The sequence below is a fragment of the Carcharhinus amblyrhynchos genome, chromosome 6 (assembly GCF_965287045.1).
Source record: "Carcharhinus amblyrhynchos chromosome 6, sCarAmb.v2.hapA, whole genome shotgun sequence".
NCBI lineage: Eukaryota > Metazoa > Chordata > Chondrichthyes > Carcharhiniformes > Carcharhinidae > Carcharhinus > Carcharhinus amblyrhynchos.
Genome location: NC_137329.1, coordinates 124,895,531 through 124,914,580, shown reverse-complemented (window position 1 = coordinate 124,914,580; position 19,050 = coordinate 124,895,531). Strand labels below are relative to the sequence as shown.

General features: G+C 44.9%; 1 protein-coding gene across 1 annotated transcript in view; it reads left to right on the top strand.

The window, feature by feature from the left end:
* The first annotated feature begins 821 nt into the window (after positions 1 to 821).
* The window catches only part of LOC145344316 (N-acetylglucosamine-1-phosphotransferase subunits alpha/beta-like), a 74,730-nt gene continuing 56,501 nt past the window's right edge, over positions 822 to 19,050 (top strand). The window contains exons 1-4 of the mRNA XM_080191417.1: positions 822 to 933; positions 7,369 to 7,569; positions 15,302 to 15,387; positions 17,763 to 17,882. Coding sequence (XP_080047543.1) covers positions 7,441 to 7,569; positions 15,302 to 15,387; positions 17,763 to 17,882 — 335 coding nt within the window. The 5' untranslated portion in view covers positions 822 to 933; positions 7,369 to 7,440. The remainder of the gene's footprint in view (positions 934 to 7,368; positions 7,570 to 15,301; positions 15,388 to 17,762; positions 17,883 to 19,050) is intronic.

Here is a 19,050-nt window from a genome sequence, read left to right as displayed (position 1 = left end):
GATGTGGAGTTGCTGGTGTTGGACTGGGGTATGCACAGTAAGTAGTCTCACGGCGGCTGTGCTACCGTGCCGCCCCACAATGCTACCGTGGGGGTGGCACGGTAGCACAGTGGTTAGCGCTGCTGCTTCACAGCTCCAGGGACCTGGGTTCAATTCCCGGCTCGGGTCACTGTCTGTGTGGAGTTTGCACATTCTCCCTGTGTCTGCGTGGGTTTCCTCCGGGTGCTCCGGTTTCCTCCCACAGTCCAAAGATGTGCAGGTTAGGTTGATTGGCCATGCTAAATTGCCCCTTAGTGTCAGAGAGACTAGCTAGGGTAAATGCATGGAATTATGGGGATAGAGCCTGGGTGGAATTGTGGTCGTGCAGGATAACCTAATCCAGGTAGGCTCACCTTGCCAGTAAACCCCGCCCACAAACCAAAGCTTCAGAGACCGGTTTGCCCATGCGCTTTCCCGGCATGCCGATGTGCCGGACATGGCGCACGCGCACTGCCCAGGTTGTTGGTATGCCGGCTGCGGCGCACGCGCGCTGCCCGAGTTGTTGGTGCGCTGCCGCCGAGTTGTCGGTGTGCCGGCCATAACGCACGCGCACTGCCCGGGGTTGTCGGTGTGCCGGCCGTAGCGCACGCGCGCTGCCCGGGGATGTCGGTGTGCCGGCCATAGCGCACGCGCACTGCCGGGGGGGTGTCGGTGTGCCGGCCGTAGCGCACGCGCGCTGCCCGGGGGTGTCGGTGTGCCGGCCGTAGCGCACGCGCGCTGCCCGGGGGTGTTGACGAACCTGGCAAGGCGCGTGCGCATTTCCCGCCGTGTCCGGGGCCTGGTCACGTGCCTTGAGGTGGCCGGCAGCCGGGTTGGAATGTTGGTGCCGTTTGAATGCGGCGCGCGGGCAGCTTCGGTTAGGCTGGTCTCGAGCCTAGCGGTCACCCGTCTGAGGCAAGTCTGCACACAACAAATTGTACCTCTAAATACAACATTGTCGCTGCAAACCTGTCCCCGACTCGGCTCGGGGGAACTGGTGAAAGGATCGAGGTGTGGAGGAGGAGGAGGAGGAGGGAATGGCAGGGCTAGGAGGAGGAGGGAATGGCAGGGTTGGATGGAGGAGGAGGGCGGTGTGGCGAGGGGGAGGAGGAGAGGGGAATGGCAGGGCTGGGGAGGAGGAACAAGGGGGTATGGCGGGAGGAGGAGGGGGAAATGGAGGGAATGGCAGGGCTGGGGGTGTGGAATGGTGGCACAGTGGTTAGCACTGCTGCCTCACAGCTCCAGGGATCCCTGGCTTGGATCACTGCCTGTGTGGAGTTTGCACATTCTCCCCGTGTCTGTGTGGGTTTCCTCCGGGTTTCCTCCCACAGTCCGAAAGACGTGTAGGTTAGGTTGGTTGATTGTACTAAATTGCCCCTTAGTGTCTCAAGGTGTGTAGATTAGGGATTAGCAGGTAGGGTAGATGTCTGGATTGGGGAAGTGTGGAATGGTGGGGTTTGGAGTGGCATAAGGATAGTAAGGGATAAAATTGGTCGTCTGAAGATCAGAGTGGTCAGCTATGTATGGAACCAAAAGAAATGGGAGAGATATTAAATGGGTTTTTTGCAACCATATTTACTAAGGAAACTGGCGTGGAGTCTGTGGAAATAAGGCAAACAAGCAGGGAGGTCATGGAACCTATACAGATTAAAGGGGAGGAGTTGCTTACTGTATTGAGGCAATTCAGTGTAGATAAATCCCCAGGATCGGACAGGGTGTTCCCTCGGACCTTGAAGGAGACTAGTGTTGAGATTGCAGGGGCTCTGGCAGATATATTTAAAATGCCGGTATCCATGGGTGAGGTGCCTGATAATTGGAAGATAGCTCATGTTGTTCTGTTGTATAAAAAGGCACAAAAAGTAATCTGGGAAATTATAGGCCGGTAAATTTGACGTCAGTAGTAGGTAAACTATTGGAAGGAGTATGAAGAGATAGGATCTATAAATATTTAGATGGACAGGGACTTATTAGGGAGAGTCAACATGGCTTTGTGTAGTAGGTCATGTTTAACCAATCTATTTGAGTTTTTTGAGGAAGTTACCAGGAAAGTGAATGAAGGGAAGGCAGTGGATGTTGTCTACGTGGACTTCAGTAAGGCCTTTGACAAGGTCCCACATGGGAGGTTAGGAAGATTCAGTCGCTAGGTATACATGGAGAGGTAGTAAATTGGATTAGACATTGGCTCAATGGAAGAAGCCAAATAGTGGTAGTGGAGGATTGCTTCTCTGAGTGGAGGCCTGTGACTGGTAGTGTGCCACAGGGATCAGTGCTGGGTCCCTTGTTGTTTGTCATCTGTATCAATGATCTGGATGATAGTGTGGTAAATTGCATCAGCAAATTTGCTGATGATACAAAGATTGGACAGTGAGGAAGGTTTTCAAAGCTTGCAGAGGGATCTGGACCAGCTAGAAAAATGGGCTGAAAAATGGCAGATGGAGTTTAATGCAGACAAGTGTGAGGTATTGCACTTTGGAAGGACAGACCAAGGTAGAACGTACAAGGTAAATGGTAGGACACTAAAGCGTACAGTAGAACGGAGAATTCTGGGAATACAGATACATAATTCTCTAAAAGTGGTGTCACGGGTAGGTAGGGTCGTAAAGAGTGCTTTTGGTACATTGGTTTTTATAAATCAAAGTCTTGAGTATAAGAGTTGGAATGTTATGGTGAGGTTGTATAAGACATTGCTGGGGCCGAATTGAGAGTATTGTGTGCAGTTTTGGTTATCTAATTACAGGAAGGATATTAATAAGGTTAAAGAGTGCAGAGAAGGTTTACAAAGATATTGGCAGGACTTGAGAAACTGAGTTATGGAGAAAGGTTGAATAGCTGGAGTACTGTGTGCAGTTTTGGTCGTTGCGCTTGCGCAAGGATATTTTGGCCTTGGAGAGAGTGCAGAGGAGGTTCACTCGGCTGATACCGGAGATGAGGGGGTTGGACTATGAAGAGAGACTAAATAAACTGGGTCTGTACTCGTTGGAGTTTAGAAGGATGAGGGGGGATCTTACAGAAACGTACAAGATAATGAAAGGGATGGATAGGGTAGAGGTAGAGAGATTCTTCCCGCTTAGAAAGGATAATAGGACTAGAGGGCACAGCCTCAAGATAAGGGGGGGGGGGTGCTGCAGTTTAGATCGGAGTTGAGGAGGAACTTCTTCAGTCAAAGGGTGGTGAATCTCTGGAATTCTCTGCCCGTTGAAGTGGTGGAGGCTACCTCACTAAATATATTTAAGTCACGGGTAGATAGGTTTTTGACAGACAAGGGAATTAAGGGTTATGGGGAGAAAGCAGGAAAGTGGAACTGATCCACTTCAGATCAGCCATGATCTTATTGAATGGTGGGGCAGGTTCGAAGGGCTGGATGGCCTACTCCTGCTCCTATTTCTTATGTCCTTAGGTTAGGACTTAAATCCCCCCTCATTCTTCTATGCTCCAGGGAATAAATAGAGGTGTATAAAATTATGATGGGTAAAGATAGAGTGAATGCAAGAAGGCTTTTTCCACTGAGACTAGGGGAGAAAAAATTAGAGGACATGGGTTAAGGGTGAAGGGGGAAAGTTTAAAGGGAATATTATGGGGGCTTCTTCACACAGAGTGGTGGGAGTGTCGAATGAACTGTCAGATGAAGTGGTGAATGTGGACCACTTTTAACATTTAAGAAAAAACATGGACAGGTACATGGATGAGAGGGGTGTGGAGGGATATGGTCTAGGTGCAGGTCAGTGGGACTAGGCAGAAAAATGGTTTGGCACAGCCAAGAAGGGCCAAAAGGCCTGTTTTTGTGCTGTAATGTTCGATGGTTCTATGGTTAAAGAGGGGGAAATAGCAAGATCTTGGGGTGGGAAGAGGGTGGAATAACAGTTCAAGGGATGGAGAAAATGGCAGAGTCATTGTGGGAAGAAATGGTAATGGGGGAGCTATTGTTCTCATAGTCATGCAGTGCAGAAAAGATTCTTCAGCCTACCGATTCTGCACAGACAATATCTACCACTAAAGACACACTAATCCCATTTTCCTGCAATATTAAACATTATGATATTTCAAGTGCTCATCCAAATGTTTTTTAAATGTAAGGTTTCCAGCTTTGACCTTCCCAGGCAGAGTATTCCTGATTCCCACAACCCTCTGAATGAAGTGGTTTTTTTCTCAAATCCCCTTTGAATCTCCTGCCCTCACCCCTCATGACTGACCCCTCAACCAAGGGAAACAGCTGCCCCTGACTCACCCTGTCCATATCCCTCATAAACTTATACACCTCAATCATGTTCCCCCCCTACCTTTCTCTGCTCTAAAGAAAATAATCCAAGCATTTCTAGTCTTTCCTTATAGCTCAAATGCTCCATCCCAGGCAACATCCTAGTGACACTCCTCTGTACCTTGGCAAATTAAGGAATGGGTGAATACTAAGGATGGGGGGAGGTGAAAAAATGAGGTATGGCCCAGGGTGGAGTAAGGTCTTGTTGTTCAGTCTATCAATTCCTGTGCAGTTTAAGGCTGAACTAGCATTGTTACTGCTCTGCGGGCCTGGTCTTACTAAGCTGAGCACTGTTGGCAATATGTTGCAGAAAGAACTGATGACTTTCTGCTTCCTTGAACTAAAAAGGAGGAAAAAAATTACTGTAATTAAGAATTTAAAAATTAAAGTACAGAGTGCTATCATTGCGCAGAAGTTTCTGTTTTAAATTCTTGCAACTGATGGATGATCTGTGCATAAAATATTAACCTGCCTCTGCTCCTTAGCAATGCTATCAAGCCTGTGTTACATTTGAAGAATTTACCAGCAGCCTCCACTTTTTAAATGTATTTTACACTAATGATAGTTGGGGTATAAAGAGTCCACAAAGTCTTAGGAACTCACTGTTTAGACATGTTGTATTCCTGGTTCAACATGGGAACTGATTTATGATCAAAACAGAGATGGATGACTGGCTGTTTGGAGCCTGGATTGCTCCATGCTGGACATGGCTATTGCTGTATGCCTTACCATGTCCCAATGGTAAAGCTATAGTTTAAATGTGCTATTGAATAGGAGAACCGAAGATTTTTCCTGAGGGTTTCATAACTATGTTCTGGACCTTCAGGAATTTGTAAAGTTTAAACCAGTGGTCCCAATATTGTAAAAATCTCAAGATGAATCTTAATGTATCTGGTTTAGGATCTATCTAGCAATGAGACAAGTGTTGAGAATGGACATTTCACAATCCTAGATGCACAGAATTTAAACAGTACGAATCAGTAAATAGGAAATGTAATTGCAATAGAACTAAGTTTTAAGAACATAAGAAATAGGAGCAGGAGTAGCAGGCCAGTTATAGGATTAGAAGGCCAGATCTTTACGTGTGGCCATTCCCCCAATTAACCAATGTGAGAATATGTAGCCAGGAAGTTGGATGTGATTTATAGAATTATACAGTGCACAAATAAAACCAAACTGTTTGATTTTCTTTGCCCCCTGGATGTATGTATTCTGGAATTTTGCTTTACAGCAAAGCAGCTTTTGCAGTCATGCTAAAGTTGCGGTATGAGTTGAATTTTGTCCTGATTTAACTTGAGTTTATTTATTTGGTTTGACCTTAAAAGAGGCCAGTGCAGTACCAATCCTGGTTCAAAATGTGCTCAAGGATTTGATCTGTGTTGGATACGCAGGACTCTCACCAGATGCACCATAACAGCATCCTAACTGGATGTGTCCCAGCTTGGTATGGCTTCTGCTCTGACCAAGACCACAAGAAACTAGAAAAGGTTGTGAATGCAGTCCAATCCATCCTGCAAACCAGCCTCCCATGCATTGACTCCGCCTACACTTCCCACTGCCTTGGAAAGGTAGCCAGCATAATCAAGGACCCCACGCATCCCGGACATACTTTCTTTCACCTTCTTCCATCTGGTAAAAGATACAAAAGCTTGAGGTCACGTACAAACCAACTCAAGAACAGCTTCTTCCCTGAATGGACCTAATATGTTAAGCTGAATTTTCTTTTCGAACTATCTATAATGGCAATACTATATTCTGCACCCTCTCCTTACGAGCAGTATGGTTGTATAGTGCGCACAAATACTTTTCACTGTATACCAATACATGTAACAAATCAAATCAAATTTTGATATCTGTGCTTAATAAGCATCTGAAATTTCCCTGCATGTTTGGATAAAAGATTTCGAATTCCAGTCTTGCTGTAAAGATGGTGTTATGGTGTCACAAATTGCCAATCCAGCTGTGGGTCTGAGATTAAATTAATAAATTGGAAAGGGTACTGAGAAGGCATCAAAACTGACCCTCCGCATAAAAAGGATAAAATATAAATTAAGGCACTGGTTTATGATTGTGAAATAAATCAAACTAATTTTCTTAAATAGGGTTATGTGATTTTCTGAGAATTCTTTATGCCATTGATTTTTGATCTGTTATCAATGAAAACAGGTCATTGTTGTTTGAATGTTTAGCATATCCTGTGGGGCAGGGAAATATGAAACAAAATAGAGATGTTCCAAGTGCAGTTAGATGATGGAATAGTATAGATGACAAGCGTGGTGCACTGCTTTGATGTGGTAAATAATCTTATCTCTAAGGTTTTTTCCAAATACAATGAAACAATCAGCAACTTACAATTCATAATGTTACAAAAGTTAGCAAATCTCATAGATTATTTAATTATATTTGGATACTTTTGGACACAGCTTGTGAGAGCATTCTACGTTTTGAATGTCGTTGGCCAGTCTGCCACATTGACTTCTGAGATTGCCATTGATGCTGTTTAATATTGGTATAAGTCTCAGCAGACCTGGCTTATTGTACCTATTTCTAAAAGCACAGCTCTGGCTCCCACAGAATGGTGTTAGCGAAGTACAGCCCGAGTTATTTAAGACAGAGCTTGATTGATCAAGATTTGGCAGAAAGGAAAGAACCTGACAAATGGTTGTGGCATAGTAAATATTTGAAAGTACATGCAGTAACTAAAAGGCTTGTTCTTAATTTTGCATTATATTTAGTCTGCTATGTTCTACTTATGCTGTGGAGATGTCGGCATTATATTTACGCAGATACTGTATTTGTTGCATTTCACATCAATTTTTTTTGGCAATTTCAATCCTGTTTTCATTCAATTTTGTGTACAGTGCATGTTTCTTGCCATTTGGGAAATTTGATTTTAATGTTTTTTCATCTGTAATTTTCATGTTGCATATGTTTTTATATTCTGTTTGCTGAAAGGTGTGTACTTGACTTGTGAGCTAAGCTGGTGTGACTGATTGTCAATCTTAAGCACAAGCCACTGTGTTGGAGATGTTTCATTATGTTGTAACTCTAGCATATTTCAGTGTTGTTATATTTGTGTTCTTTTGTCTCTCCAGTGATCTGCCCTTGCTGTAGATGAGTTTGTGACTCTGGTTGTGTGTGTGCACCAGGAGTATGTAAGGTTGGCCATGATCCTCAATTCATTGTTGAAGTTGGTTCAGAGACAGACCTACACCTGTCTGTCCCATCAGTATGGCCTTTACCTCTGCTTTGGAGGATTAGTGCTCATGATTGTATCTGCCTTTCAGTTTGGAGAGGTAAGTAACTTGTGAAATTATTTATAACCATAAACCTAATAAGCCACTGTGTGCAGATTTGGCTGAATATACCACCCATAACTGCGTAATTATAGGTGCGACAGTTGTAGTTTTTGCGGTTGAATGTACTGTAATTTCAGTAATTAGTTACAGAACTGTAGTGTGGAAATGTGGGTTTTTATTGTTTAATGTTTGTTAGTTATGTAGCTGAAGACCTTATACTGATATCTCCATTTTAGTTTCCTAAATATAAACAGAAAATGCTGGGGATACTCAGCAGGGCTGGCAGCATCTATGGAGAGAGAAACGTAGAACATAGAACACTACAGCGCAAACAGGCCCTTCGGCCCACAAGTTGCGCCGATCACATCTATACCTACCAAGCCGTAGAACTATCTGTAACTTCCAATGCCATTAGATCCTATATACTCATCCAGAAGTCTCTTAAAAGACCCCAGTGAGTTTGCCTCTACCACTACCGACGGCAGCCGATTCTACTCACTCACCACCCTCTGAATGAAAAACTTTCCCCTAACATCTCCTCTGTACTTGCTTCCCAGCACCTTAAACCTGTGACCTCTCATAGCGAGCATTTCAGCCCTGGGAAATAGCCTCCGAGAATCCACCCTATCTATTCCCCTCAATGTTTTATAAACCTCTATCAGGCCGCCTCTCAACCTTCGTCTCTCCAGGGCGAAGAGACCTAGCTCGCTCAACCTATCTTCATAAGGCATGCCTCCCAATCCAGGCAACATCCTTGTAAATCTCCTCTGCACCCTCTCAATGGCTTCCACATCCTTCCTGTAGTGAGGTGACCAGAACTGCACACAGTACTCCAAGTGGGGTCTGACAAGGGTCCTATAAAGTTGCAGCATTGCCTCTCGACTCCTAAATGCAATCCCTCGATTAATGAAGGCCAGTACGTCATACGCCTTCTTGACCTCATCCTCTACCTGCGAGGCCGATTTAAGAGTCCTATAGACCCGGACCCCAAGATCCTTCTGCTTTTCAACCTAGGTAAGACTCCTACCCTTGATGTTGTACTCCTGCATCCTGTTGGTCCTGCCAAAATGGACCACTACACATTTATCCATGTTGAAGTCCATCTGCCACTTCTCCGCCCAGTCTTGCATCCTATCTATGTCACACTGCAACTTCTGACATGCCTCCAGACTATCCACAATACCACCAACCTTTGTATCGTCGGCGAACTTACTAACCCATCCCTCCACTTCCTCACCTAGGTCATTTATGAAAATGACAAACAGCAAGGGTCCTAGAACAGATCCCTGGGGCACTCCACTGGTGACTGACCTCCAAGCAGAAAAAGACCCATCCACAACCACTCTCTGCCTTCTGCAGGCAAGCCAGTTCTGAATCCACAAGGCCAAAGCCCCTTGGATCCCATGCCCTCTCACCTTCTCAAGAAGTCTTGCATAGGAGACCTTATCAAATGCCTTGCTGAAGTCCATGTAAACCACGTCCACTGCTCTTCCTTCGTCAATGTGTTCAGTCACATTTTCAAAGAACTCACCTAGGTTCGTGAGGCACGACCTGCCCTTGACAAAGCCATGCTGACTATTCCTGATCATTCTAAACTTCTCTAAATGCTCATAAATCTTGTCCCTCAGAAACCTCTCCATCAACTTACCAACCACTGAGGTCAGACTCACCGGTCGGTAATTTCCCGGGCTATCTCTGTTCCCTTTCTTGAAAATAGGAACCACGTCCGTAATCCTCCAATCCTCCGGAACCTCTCCCATCTCCATCGATGATGCAAAGATCGTCGCCAGGGGCTCTGCAATCACTTCCCTCACCTCCCACAATAACCTGGGGTACGTCCCATCTGGTCCTGGCGACTTATCTATCTTGATCGAATTTAAAAGTTCCAACACATCCTCTTTCTTAATATCCACATGCTCAATCTTTTCAGTCTGCCTCAAACCTGTAGTACAACCTCCCAGATCACTTTCCACCGTGAATACAAAGGCAAAGTACTCATTAAGCACCTCTGCCATTTCTTCCGGTTCCACACAGACTTTTCCCCCTTCACCTTTTATAGGTCCTATCCCTTCTTTTCTCATCCTTTTACTCTTCACATATTTGTAGAACGCCTTGGGATTCTCCTTAATTTTACCAGTCTAGGCCTTCTCATGTCCCCTTCTGGCTCTCCTAATTTCCTTTTTAAGCTCCTTTCTACAAGCCTTACACTCCTCTAAATCCTTAACGTCTCTTAGCTCTCTGAGCCTTTTATACACCTTTCTTTTCTTCCTGACCAGGTTCACCACAACCTTCTTGCACCACGGCTTCCGCGACCTACCAAAACCCCCTTGTCTCATCAGAACGTTGTCGTGCAGAGTTCCAGTCAAATGTTCCTTGAAAAACCGCCACCTTCCTTCAGTACTTTTCCCCAAGAACACCACTTTCCAGTTTACTCGTCCAATTGTCTGCCTGATGTCATCATATTTCCCCTTACTCCAGACAAACATCTTCCTAGCCTGCCTGATCCTATCTCTTTCCAATGCTACTGTGAAGGAGATAGAATTATGATCTCCATCCGAGAGATCCCACACCTGTCCTGGTTCATTAGCCAGCACCAGGTCAAGTACAGCCTCTCCTCTCGTAGGCTTATCTACGTGCTGTGTCAGGAAACCCTCCTGAACACACCTAACAAACTCCTTCCCATCCAAACCCCTTACCCTAGGGATATTCCAGTCAATGTTTGGGAAATTAAAGTCTCCCATCACGACAACTCTGTTATTACTACATCTCTCTAGGATCTGTTTCCCTATCTGCACCTCAACTTCCCTGTCACTATTGGGCGGCCTATAGAAAACACCCAGCAATGTTATCGACCCTTTGCTGTTCCTAACTTCCACCCACAGAGACTCCGTAGACAGTCCCTCCACGGCATCCACCTTCTCTGCAGCCATGACACTGTCCCTGATCAACAGTGCCACTCCGCCACCTCTTTTGCCCCCCTCCCTGTCCTTCCTGAAGCATCTGAATCCCGGCACCTGAAGTACCCAGTCCTGTCCCTGAGACATCCAAGTCTCTGTAATGGCCGCCACATCACATTCCCAAGCAGCAATCCACGCCCTCAGCTCATCTACTTTGTTCACTACACTCCTGGCGTTAAAATAGACACACCTCAGACCCTCGGTCTGGGCACTTCCCTTCTCCATTACCCATCTAACCTCCCTCTCATACTGTCTACAGTCCTTCCCTACCTGGGAGCTAACCTCCTCGCTCTCAGTCTCCTCATCTCTATTCCCCCCCCGCCAACCTTTCTAGTTTAAAGCCCGCCCAGTAGCCCTAGCCAATCTTCCCGCCAAGATATTGGTCCCCCTGGGATTCAAGCGCCACCCGTCTTTTCTGTACAGGTCACACCTGCCCCTAAAGAGGTCCCAATGATCCAGGAACCGGAATCCCTGCCCCCTGCTCCAGTCCCTCAGCCACGCATTCACCCTCCACCTCATTCCATTTCTGCTCTCACTCTTCTGCGGTGCAGGCAGCAATGCTAAGATTACTACCTTCGAGTTCCTCTTTCTCAGCTGTCTAATTCCCTATAATCCCTTTTCATGACCCCTTCTCTCTTCCTGCCTATGTCAGTGGTACCTATGTGAACCACAACCTCCGGCTCCTCATCCTCCCCTTTCAGGATCTCTGGGAAGCGTCCAGAGACATCCCGGATCCCAGCTCCAGGGAGGCAAACCACCATCTGCGACTCCCGTCTGCGTCCGCAAATACGCCTGTCTGATCCCCTCACTATGGAGTCCCCTATTAACACTGCCTTGCTGCTCCTTTTCTTACTTCTTTGAAGTACTGGGTCAGGCTCAACTCCAGAGACCTGGCCACTGCTTCCTCCACCAGGTGAGCTGTCCCCCCCAGCAGTACTGAGACAGGAGTACTTATTTTGAAGGGGGACATCCACCAGCGTGCTCTCCATCACATGAGCTTTCCCCTTCCTAACCATTACCCACTTGTCTTCTTCCCGTTGCCCTGGTGTGACCACTTGCCGGTAGCTCCTGTCAGTTACCTCCTCATTCTCTCTAATGAGACGAAGGTCCTCGAGCTGCAGTTCCAGTTCCTTAACCTGGTTCCTTAGGGACTGCAGCTCCACACACCGAGCACAGATATGGATGTCTGGGAGACCAGGAGCCTCCAGGACCTCCCACCTATTGCATTGGCAACAACATACTGGCCTCACACTCATACTTGCCCTTTTTAGAAATACAGAGAAAAAAGTAATAAAAATGTATAAACTTACCTTGCCTCACCCTTTTTGCTTAGGCCCTGTGAGTCAAAGCCCTTCCAGCTCTCACAAAAAAAACAAAAACAGAGTTAATGTTTCAAGTCTGGATGATTCTTCTTGAATCCATTTGTCAATGTTCTCTTGATTTTTTTTTTGGACTTCTGTATATTTGAAGTTACAATGTTCCCCACACCATTACATAGCTCATTCAAGATATGAACTCCTTTTGTGTATATTTCATAGTTGTGAATTCAATGAAATCTTGACCACTTCTGAAATAAAAAGCAGGAAATGTTGCATGCACTCAGCATGACTGGCAGCAGCTATGGAGTAGAAAATAAAGTTAGTGTTTCAGATTAGTAGCCTTTTGTCAGAACTGGGCATCAGTTAAGAAGGATAGGCCTTGGAGGGAGAGCAGGTAGATTTACCTGATTAATAGATAGATGAGTCGCCGGGACCAGATGGGATGTACCCCAGGATACTGTGGGAGGCGAGGGAAGTGATTGCAGAGCCCCTGGCGATGATCTTTGCGTCGTCAATGGAGACGGGAGAGGTTCCGGAAGATTGGAGGATTGCGGATATAGTTCCTATTTTCAAGAAAGGGAACAGAGATAACCCGGGAAATTACCGACCGGTGAGTCTGACCTCAGTGGTTGGTAAGCTGATGGAGAGGCTTCTGAGGGACAAGATTTACGAGCATTTGGAGAGGTTTGACATGATCAGAAATAGTCAGCACGGTTTTGTCGAGGGCAGGTCGTGCCTCACGAGCCTAGTTGAGTTCTTCGAAAATGTGACTGAACACATTGACGAAGGAAGTGCAGTGGACGTGGTGTACATGGACTTCAGCAAGGCGTTTGATAAGGTCCCCCATGCAAGACTTCTTGAGAAGGTGAGAGGGCATGGGATCCAAGGGGCTTTGGCCTTGTGGATCCAGAACTGGCTTGCCTGCAGAAGGCAGAGAGTGGTTGTGGATGGGTCTTTTTCGGCATGGAGGTCAGTCACCAGTGGAGTGCCCCAGGGATCTGTTCTAGGACCCTTGCTGTTTGTCATTTTCATAAATGATCTAGATGAGGAAGTGGAGGGATGGGTAAGTAAGTTCGCTGATGACACGAAGGTCGGTGGTGTTGTGGATGGTCTGGAAGGATGTCAAAAGTTGCAGCAGGACATAAATAGGATGCAGGACTGGGCGGAGAAGTGGCGGATGGACTTCAACGCGGATAAATGTGTAGTCGTCCATTTTGGCAGAACCAGTGGGATGAACGAGTACACTATCAAGGGCAAGAGTCTTAGTAGTGTTGAAAAGCAGAAGGATCTTGGGGTCCGGGTCCACAGGACTCTTAAATCGGCCTCGCAGGTGGAAGATGTGGTCAAGAAGGCGTATGGTGCACTGGCCTTCATTAATCGAGGGATTGAGTTTAGGAATCGGGAGGTAATGCTGCAACTTTATAAGACCCTTGTCAGGCCTCATTTGGAGTACTGTGCACTGTTCTGGTCACCTCACTATAGGGAGGACGTAGAAGCTATTGAAAGGGTACAGAGGAGATTTACAAGGATGTTGCCTGGACTGGGAGGCATGCCTTATGAAGTTAGGTTGAGGGAGCTGGGACTCTTTTCCCTGGAGAGACGAAGGTTGAGAGGCGACCTGATAGAAGTTTATAAAATGTTGAGAGGAATAGATAGGGTGGATTCTCAGAGGCTATTTCCCCGGGTTGAAATGGTCGCTACGAGAGGACACAGATTGAAGGTGCGGGGAGGCAAGTACAGAAGTGATGTTAGGGGTAAGTTTTTCACTCAAAGGGTGGTGAGTGAATGGAATTGGCTGCCGTCAGTGGTGGTGGAGGCGAACTCGCTGGGGTCTTTTAAAAGACTTCTGGATGAGTATATGGAATTTAATGGGATTGGGGGTTATAGATTGGTAGGTGTTGATGTGATCGGCGCAACTCGTGGGCCGAAGGGCCTGTTTGTGCTGTAGTGTTCTATGTTCTAATACTGGACTCCATGTCACAGTATGAGGAGAGGTTACACAAACTGGTTGTATACCATAGAATTTAGATAGTTACAGTTTTCTTGATCAAAGGTTTCAAGATTTTAAGGGGAATGGATAAAGTAGATTGAGAGAAACTAGTTCTGCTCGCTTAGAGCCTAGGATAAGGAGGCACAGTCAAAAAAATACAGCAAGACTTTTCAGGAATAAAGTTAGGAAGTGCTTTTTATACAAAGAGTGGTAGAAGTTTGGATATCTTGTTGAAAAGTTTATTTATTAGTGCCACAAATAGGCTTACGTTAACACTACGATGAAGTTACTGTGAAAATTCCCTTGTTGCTACACTCCGGTGCTTGTTCGGGCACACTGAAGGAGAATTAGCATGGCCAATGCCTAACCAGCGTGTCGCTTTGACTGTGGGAGGAAACTGGAGCACCTGGAGGAGCAGATGCTAGAAGAATTGTTAATTTGAAAACTTGAGAGAATTTTTTTTAGCCAAAACTATCAAAGGATGTGGGACAAGAGCAGGGCTGTGAAGCTAGGTGACAGATCTGCTATGATCTCTTTGAATGGTGGTGGAATGGACTGAAGATGAAGTAGCCTCCTGTTCTTAAGTTCCTATGTTAGGGTACAGAAGGATTTCATTTTCTAAAAAAATCTTTCATGGGATGCAGGTGTTGCTGGTGAGACCAGAATTCATTGCCCTTTCCAGATTACCCTTAAAAAGGTGGTGGTGTGCTGTCTTCTTGAGTCGTCCATGTAGTTTAGGTACATCTACAATGCTGTTAGGGAGGGTATTCTAGGAATTTGACCCTGAGAGAGTGAAGGAACGGCAATTTGGTTCCAACTTGGAAGGGAACTTGAAGTGGTCGTATTCCCAGCACATTCTGCTGTTTGTCCTTCGATGTGAGAGGTTGTGAATTTGGAAGATACTGTTCCAAAAGCCTTAAATTATTGCAGTCCATCTGATAGAGGGAGTGGCTGTTGACAACGGTGGATGGGGTGTCTATCAAGTAGGCTGCTTTGGCCTGGATGTTTTGGAGCTGTACTTATCCAGGCAAGTGGAGAGTACTCTATTGCACTGTACTACAGAAAGCTGTGGAGGTCAAGTCAAGATGTATTTGAGAAAAGGGATAGATAACTTTCTAGATTTTAATGGCACTAAAGGTTATGGGGAGGAAGCTGGAACATGGCATTGAGATAGAGGAGCAGCTTTGATCATATTGAATGGCGGAGCAGGCCCTACTCCAGCTCCTAATTTTTACGTTTATATTCTACATATTGTTGAGTTGAAAAATAATCTACGTTAGTAACAGTTGCAACCAATTCAATAAATTCGAGTAACATTGGGTAACTGTTTACAGCTCAGGAAATATTTAGTTCAGTCCCTATGCATTTGCTTCTTTTCCTATTAGGATGATATTGAACTGTACAGGAAAATGTTAATATACAAAGCAAAAGAAAATCCAATTTTTCAATTTTATTTTTTCTAGGTTGTCTTGGAATGGAGCCGAGATCAATATCATGTCATGTTTGATTCTTATCGTGATAATGTAGCTGGAAAATCTTTCCAAAATAGGTAAAGTATGTTAGTTTCAGATGCTTCTTGATTGCTTGGTTCAAACATTTCAGATTGCAAATGCAAGGATTAAACTTGTTACAACTTGTTTGGGGGCTCTCAACTCCGTAAACCTGTTTGATCTGCCTTATCTAATTTAGATAATGGGTTTGTTGAGTGGTATTTTGGGTGATTCAGTCATCAAGGAGACACATCAGCTTGTTCTTCACCACTGAAAATAATGCACTTTCAGAACTCATGGCCAGATGAAAATGCATCTGTTTGTTGGAAATGGGTGAAAGGAAGACTTGAACCTACATTTAGTGCATAAATACATGTATTGGTTAAATTGGAACTTTGAAGGAGGGCTTGTATTTATATCACAGCTTTCATGACCTCAATGTGCCGAAGTGCTATATAACCTTAAGTACTTTTGAAGTGTAGTTATTGTTGTGACGTAGGAAATGCAACAGCCAGTTAGGCAGCAAGCTTCCACAAACTTGAGCGTAATACTCATACTTTATATAGATGATCTGGAGGAGGGAACCGAGTGTATGGTGTCGAAATTTGCTGATGACACCAAGATTGGTGGAACGGCAAATTGCGCGGAGGGTGTGGAGAGTCTGCAGAAGCAATGGGCGAATGGGCCAGGAACTGGCAAATGGAATTTAATGTTGGCAAGTACGAGGTGGTCCACTTTGGTAGGAATAACGGTAGGAAGGACTATTACTTACGTGGTGCAAAACTGCAGCAGGCGACGGTGCAGAGGGACCTCGGGGTCCTTGTGCATGAGTCGCAAAAACCCAGCCTGCAGGTGCAGCAGGTGGTCAGGAAGGCTAATGGGATGCTGGCCTTAATAGCGAGGGGGATTGAATATAAAAGTAGGGAGGTCTTGCTGCAGCTGTATAGGGCATTGGTGAGGCCGCAGCTGGAGTACTGTGTGCAGTTTTGGTCGCCACACTTACGCAAGGATATTTTGGCCTTGGAGGGAGTGCAGAGGAGGTTTACTAGGCTGATACCGGAGTTGAGGGGGTTGAGCTATGAGGAGAGGCTGAATGAACTAGGCTTGTACTCGTTAGAGTTTAGAAGAATGAGGGGAGATCTCATTGAGACATATAAGATGATGAATGGGATGGATAGGATAGAGGTGGAGAGACTCTTCCCTCTCAGAAAGGACAGTAGGACTAGGGGGCACATCCTCAAGATAAAGGGGGGGGCGGTTTAGAACGGAGTTGAGGAGGAACTTCTTCACTCAAAGGGTGGTGAATCTCTGGAATTCTCTGCCCGTTGAAGTGGTGGAGGCTGCCTCGCTAAATATTTTTAAGACGTGGGTTGATGGGTTTTTGATAAGCGAGGGGATTAAGGGTTATGGGGAGAGGGCAGGAATGTGGAACTGAGCCACTTCAGATCAGCCATAATCTTATTGAATGGCGGGGCAGGCACGAAGGGCTAGATGGCCTACTCCTGCTCCTATTTCTTATGTTCTTATACCAACCAGGTAGTCTGTTGGTTGAGGCATGCATATTGGCCAGGACACCTGAGAGGGCTCCCTCGCTCTTTGAAATAATGGGATTTTCCACTCCTACTTGGAAGGAGAACTTTAGTTAATGTCCCATTGGAGGACAGTGCCTATGACATCACAGTCCCCCCTCAGTACTACTCCAAACTGTAGCCTAAAGTTTGCAGTTCAGCCTCTGGAAAGTGACTTGAATCCATAGCACTCTAACTCAGACAAGATTGCTGCCACTAAGCCTCAGCTGATGCTGGTTGCTGTGTAAGGTGGTTTCAGCTTTGCACCAATAGACGTGCAATATAAAATTGGCAAGCATGGAGACTGCACAGATGTTGGATGCAGAAAAAAATAAAGTTCAGTGTATGAATGGTTTGAGGGTGTGTTGAAAGCATTTGGTAAGAATGGAAAACAAGGAGATTTGCTTAGCATTTGTCAGTGCTATTTCTGACATAATAAGGATAGCTTTGATCTCCACAGTATCTGGATATGGTAATTGTTCAAAGAATGCTTCAGGCAAGGTATTTAAATTTATTAGAACTGAGCTAACAAAATTTGTATGTGCCGCTTTGTTACCTTTGCTTTAGGGAGAGAACAACTTCTAAGTTGTACTGTAATTAGACTGCATCAACTGAAATGTACTTAAAATGATTGACTTTATAGCCCTTTCAGTTACAGAAAAGAAACTGAATTGTCAGTTTAAATGCTTGTCAAAGTTGATTGCACGATATTGTATATGGAATCTGTGTGAATATATTTTAGTGAGGGTTTTTTCAACATGCCTGTCAAACAACTGTGTGTTACAATATCTGTTATGCAAGTATGTACATAGTTAATTGGAACAGAATAAGAATAACTACTCTAATACTATTTTTGTATATGTTAGGTTATGTCTGCCAATGCCAATTGATGTGGTCTACACATGGGTGAATGGTACAGACCCAGGTTTACTGAAGGAACTACATGAAGTGAGGGAACAGATGAAGAGAGACCAGCGTACATTGAAGTGTGTTTTTCTTTCAATTTCTGAATTTTTTTGGCAGTGGTTTACAAATTTTGAATACCCCTCTTTTCACTGCCCAGGCTTCTGTATAGACCTGAGATAGGTTATGTTACTGGACTGGTAATCAGTGAAGCCTGGACTAATAATGCAAACTAATAGTTGATAGACAAGGGAATTATGGGTTATGGGGAGAGAGCAGGAAAGTGGAACTGATCCACTTCAGATCAGCCATGATCTTATTGAATGGCGGGGCAGGCTCAAAGGGCTAGATGGCCTACTCCTGCTCCTATTTCTTATGTTCTTATTAGTTCAAACACTAAATTTGGGAGTTTCAAATTCAAGGGACCATGAAACACTTGGATTGTGGTGAACTAATTATTTCACTAATGACCTTTAGAGAAAGTAATCTGCTTGCTTGTCTGGTTTGGGACTCTGCACCAAACTTGTTGACTCTTAGCTGTCCTCTGAAGCTACCTAGACAGCTGCATGAGGTAATATTTGCCAGAGACTTCCCCATCTGAGAATAAATTAAAATGATCAACTAGCAGCAAGTACTGTTAAAACTGAATCGGGTTCAATCCAATCCCTTCGGGTAAATGTGGAGCTTAAAGTCTAGTATATCTTTTCAACCGAGGCAGATAAGTTCAAATGACAAAGGCTGAACTTTAAATTCATGATTACCTGAGGGAATGATATACTTTAAGGGTCAGTATCAATACCTGGGGAAGGATTCCCAACTAAAATAGACCAATCAAATTATAGTTAAAAGTTTTGGGGGGAAAGCAGTTCTTTAACTTATTATGTATTAGGCCTGACCCTGGTCTGCCCAATCATTTGGGGGAATAGTCATTGTTCTCAATGTGACTCAATTAAAATCAACAGAAGATAAGGCTTTAAAATGGCATGAATGTAGATACCCAGCTGCTAGCAACGTTTCCACAAGTTCAAATGGTCACCCCAGAGCTATTCTAAACCTAGCCTGCTGCTACAGGGAGATTCTGGGATTCACAACACTGCTCGCTGTTGATTATGTCAAGAAGCAACCTAGCCTAGAACAAGACCATACCCCATACCTCCTTTGAAATAAAAATTCTTGATTTCAACAAGAGACGACACTGAATTTTGGTCAGCTTCTCTGTGGAACTTTGAATAGTGGTATCAACCTTACCTT